The sequence below is a fragment of the Solanum verrucosum genome, unplaced genomic scaffold, assembly GCF_900185275.1.
Source record: "Solanum verrucosum unplaced genomic scaffold, falcon-dt-bn FXZP01000041.1, whole genome shotgun sequence".
Taxonomy (NCBI): Eukaryota; Viridiplantae; Streptophyta; class Magnoliopsida; order Solanales; family Solanaceae; genus Solanum; species Solanum verrucosum.
In genome coordinates this window covers 1177874-1182697 of record NW_026020250.1, presented here as the reverse complement: position 1 = coordinate 1182697, position 4824 = coordinate 1177874, and the positions used below count along the sequence as shown (strand labels likewise).

Genomic DNA, 4824 nt, shown 5'->3' with positions numbered 1-4824 from the left:
CGACACAACCCATCTCATGACTTATTTGTCACTCAAAGTGAGCGCTTCAAGCTCAGGATCCATATCATTCCGAAAATAGTGCTTGACCCGTTGACCATTCACAAGAAAAGTAGAGCTCTTGTCCTTGTTCCTTAACTCCACCGCACCATGTTGGGTCATCCTCACAACTTCAAAAGGGCCACTCCATTTAGATCGAAGCTTTACGGGAACAACTTCAACCTTGAGTTAAACAACAACACTAATTGACCAGGCTCAAAGGTGCGTGTCACAATATCCTTGTCATACCACCTCTTGGTCTTTTCTTTGTACATCTTAGAATTTTCATAGGCATGAAGCCTGAACTCTTCTAATTTGTTCAGCTACGTTATTCTCTTCCTTTCGGCTAACTCAACATCCAGATTTAACTTTTTGATCGCCTAAAATGCCTTATGCTCCAATTCAGCTGGTAGATGACACGCTTTTCCAAACACCATTCGATAAGGAAAAGTCCCTATTGGTGTCTTGTACGCAATCTGGTATGCCCACAAGGCATCATCTAGCTTATCAACCTAGTCTTTCCTTTGGGAATTCACAGTCTTTTGGAGGATCTGCTTGACCTCTCTATTAGACACTTCCACATGCCTACTAGTTTGGGGATGATATGTTGTAGCTACCTTGTGTCTCACCCCATATTTAGCTAACAAATTACGCACTGAACTATTAATAAAGTGCGTACCTCCATCACTGATCATAGCCCTTGGAGTTCCAAACCTGGTGAAGATGTGCTTCCGGATGAATTTCACTACCACCTTTGAATCATTTGATGGTAATGCAACAGCCTCCACCCACTTGGATAGGTAGTCCACTGCGACTAAGATGTATTGATTACCACGAGACAATGGGAATGGTCCCATAAAGTCTATCCCCCAGACGTCAAAGATTTCCACCTACAATATAATGCTTAATGGCATCTCATGCCTTCTCAAAATGGTGCCTATCCTCTGACACTGATCACAACCCATCACAAACATAGCAACATCTTTAAAAAGAGTAGGCCAAAAGAAGCGAGATTGTAATACCTTATGTGAGTTCATTCTCCCCCGTGGTTCCACTATATGGTGATGAGTGACAAATCTCCAACACTTGTGTCGTCTCCTGTTCAGCTATACACCTTCTCTTCATTTGATCAGGTCCCTACTTGAATAAGAAGGGCTCATCCCATACATAAAAGTGTGCATCATACTTCAGCATCTGCTTTTGATGTGCTGAGGCTCCAGGTGGAAATAAACCACTCACCAGAAAATTTACAATATCAGCATACTAAGGAACCTGAGCAAGGTCCAAAGCAAGAAATTGCTCATCAGGAAACTCTTCACAAATTTGCCCCTCATTTTTCACATGAGATGAATCCTCCAATCTGGACAGATGATCAGCTATCCGATTCCCAGTTCCCTTCCTATCTCTTATCTCTAAACAAACTCTTGTAGTAGCAGAATCCACCTAATCAGCCTCGACTTAGCATCCTTTTTATTAAACAAGTACCGGATTGCAGCATGATCAGTGCAGACTATAACTTTGGTTCCCACAAAGTATGCTCTGAACTAATCAAATACGAACACTAATTCCAGCATCTCTTTATCAGTAATAATATAATTTGATTGGGCTGCATCAAGTGTCTTGCTTGCATAGTAGATGGAATGAAACATCTTATCTTTTCGCTGCCCAAGCACTGCCCCAACCACTATATCACTAGCATCGCACATAAGCTCAAATGGAAGCTCCCAGTTTGGAGCAATCAGAATAAGAGCTTCTATCAACTTCTTCTTTAGCAACTTAAATGCCTGCAATCACTTCTCATCAAAGACAAACTTCATCTCTTTCTCTCACAAGCTGCACATGGGTCTTGCAGTCTTAGAGAAGTCCTTGATGAACCTCCTATCAGCATGGTCTAAAAAGCTTCTCACTCCCTATATTGTAATTGGGGGTGGCAACTTCTCAATCACCTCCACTTTAGCTTTGTCAACCTCCAGCCCATTCTTGGAGATCTTGTGCCCCAACACAATTCCCTCTCGAACTAGAAAGTGACACTTCTCCCTGTTCAACACCAGATTTGTTTCTTCACACCTAGCAAGAACTCTATCAAGATTATTCAAACAAAGTTCAAAAGACTCACCAAACACTAAGAAGTCATCCATGAACACTTCAACAAAATCCTCCACCATATCATGGAAGATTGCCATCATGCATCTCTGAAATGTTGACAGTGCATTGCATAAGCCGAATGGCATGCGCTTGAACGCATACGTTCCATACAGACAAGTGAATGTAGTCTTCTCTTGGTCCTCTGGTGCAATAATAATCTGATTGTAGCTTGAGTAGCCATCAATGAAACAATAATATTCCTGACCTGTCAATCTATCCAACATCTGATCAATGAAAGGTACCGAGTAATAGTCCTTCCTAGTGGCATCATTTAACTTCATGTAGTCCATGCAGATACGCCACTTAGTCACTGTTCTTGTGGGGATCAACTCATTCTTCTCATTTGTCACCACAATCATTCCACATCTTTGGGCACATACTGTACTAAACTCACCTATTTACTATCTAATATTGGGTACACGATCCCTGTATCCAACCACTTGATCACCTTTTTTTCTCACCACATCCTTCATCAATGGGTTTAGTCTCCACTAATGTTGTGCACTCGTCTTATGCCCTTCCTCTATATAGATTTTATGCATGCACAACGCAAGACTAATTCTATGGATGTCGGATATTTGCCACCCCAAAGTTTCTTTTCTCTTCGTCAGAGTGATTAATGTTGCTTCCACTTGTGCTTAAGACAATGTTGCAGATAAAATAACCGGTAAAGTTTTATCTTCACCCAAAAATGCATACATGAAGTGGGCTGGGAATGCTTTTAACTCCAACTGAGGTGCTTCTTTAATGGAGGGCTTGGGTGGAAGACCCAACAACTTATTCAACGGCTTCCAACGATCTCTGGATGTACCTACAAGTGCCACATCAAGATATTGCACCATTTCCTGTGCCTCAGCATCCCCATATATATCATCTCCCACCAACACTCGCTCTAAAGGGTCCTTAGATGCAATGTAATGAGCCTCTGCCTCAAGATCTATCACAGTCATGGTAGACAACTCCTCATAAACAGCTGGCAGCATTAATGCCTTGTACATGTCGAACACCTCCACTTTATCAAGTGCCTGCATAGTAAGTTGCCCAGCTGCTACATCTATTATAGCCCGCCCAGTAGCCAAGAAAGGTCTTCCTAAGATGAATGGGACCTCAGGATCTAGTTCAAAATTCAACACCACAAAGTCTACTAGGAATATCAATGATCCCACTTGCACTAACACATCCTCTACAATACCCTCAGACCTAGCAATAGATCTATCAGCCAACTATAAGATGATGGTAGTAGGTTTAATACTACCCAATCCCAGCTTTTTGTACAAAGAAGTTGGCATCAAATTGATACTAGCACCTAGATCACAAATCCTCGCGCATGAATGCTCTGCTCTATAGTGATCTGAACCGTAAAGCTACCCAAATCTTTCAGTTTAGTGGGCAACTTATTTTGGATTCTGGAGCTGCACTCTTCAGTAAGTTCAATAGTCTCGTATTCAGTCAGCCTCCTTTTGTTCACCATAATTTCCTTCACATATTTGGCATACCTGGGTATACCCTGCAAAACATCTACCAATGGCAAGTTAATGTGAACTTGTTTCAAAAGAGAGAGAAACTTACCAAAGCATTCATCCTCCTTCTGTTTCTTGAACTTTTGAGGGAATGGAGGAGGTGGTTTCACTATTGGTTGCACTCTTTCTTCTTGTGCAACAACTTCGCCGTCCTTGGGTTCACTCTCTTTCATCACAGCTTCAGTGTTCCTTTTCTTAGGAGCTAACTCCTCCAATTGCAAACCACTACAAGTACCTACCGCATTTACTTGCTTGGGATTTGGATCAGTGTTTCTCGGTAAACCTCCTTGCGGTCTTGAGTTCTAGGCACTAGCAAACTGCTTGAATTGCTTTTCCAGATTCTGTGTAGCCAACTGATTATTTCTCACATCAGCAGCTAACTGGGCTTGATCAACGACGATCTTTTTCAGCATCTCTTTCTTGCTCATGTTACCAGACTACTTATTAGGCTGCTCCCGTTGGGCCTATGGTTGGTACCCTTGTGCATTTCCTTGGGGTCTATACTGATTTTGGCCTTGATCCTGATTTTGATTTCCATCCCAAGAAATATTTGGATAGTTGCACCAACTTGGGTTGTATGAGTTTCCATAATTCTGTTGGCCTCATCCTCGTTGTGCATTGCCTACAAAATTGATAGAATTCGGGTTTGCACCACATACCTCTGCACTATGATCCCCACCTCCGCAGATCTTACACCAATTTGGTGGTTGTTGAACTGAATTTACATGTGCGGGCTGTTGTTCCAATGCTAGATTGCTGAAGTGGGTGTTCATCATATTCTGCATTGCAACAATCTGTGCAGTTAAAGCAGTCACTGCATCTACTTCTAGCATACCTGCAGTTTTTTGTATCACAAATTTCACCTCTCCTCCGTTCCATTCGGGGTTTCCCTGCGAGATCATGTTCAGCAAGGTGAATAACTCAGCATATGTCTTTTCCAAAGCCTGACCACCTGCAGCTGAATTAAGTAGAATTTTGGTGTTAGGCTCTAATGCCTCAATGAAGGTATGGACTAACACCTCATTAGATTAATGATGATGTGGGTAGCTCATCAACAACGATTTAAGCCTGTCCCAAGCTTGGTACAAGTTCTCTCCTCCTTTCTGTCTAAAACTCAGGATGT

The 4824-nt window shown here is 42.1% G+C and overlaps 1 protein-coding gene across 1 annotated transcript; it reads right to left on the bottom strand.

Annotated features, from left to right (window-relative positions):
• Positions 1-2819: 2819 nt before the first annotated feature.
• On the bottom strand, positions 2820-4129 carry LOC125833085 (uncharacterized). Its single transcript, XM_049512236.1, has 3 exons — positions 4020-4129; positions 3497-3926; positions 2820-3404 (listed from the first exon to the last, which is right to left on the bottom strand). The coding sequence occupies exons 1-3, from the start codon at positions 4127-4129 to the stop codon at positions 2820-2822; spliced, it is 1125 nt and encodes a 374-aa protein (XP_049368193.1).
• Positions 4130-4824: the final 695 nt, after the last annotated feature.

Excerpts from the sequence above, each read along its gene's own strand:
- LOC125833085 (XM_049512236.1), bottom strand. The coding sequence starts at position 4,129 with ATGAGCAAGAAAGAGATGCTGAAAAAGATCGTCGTTGATCAAGCCCAG. Across the intron at positions 3,927-4,019 it reads CTGGAAAAGCAATTCAAGCA|TGGTTTGCAATTGGAGGAGT; the intron begins GTTTGCTAGTGC and ends AGGTACTTGTAG. Across the intron at positions 3,405-3,496 it reads GCATTCATGCGCGAGGATTT|TTGGCTGATAGATCTATTGC; the intron begins GTGATCTAGGTG and ends ATCATCTTATAG.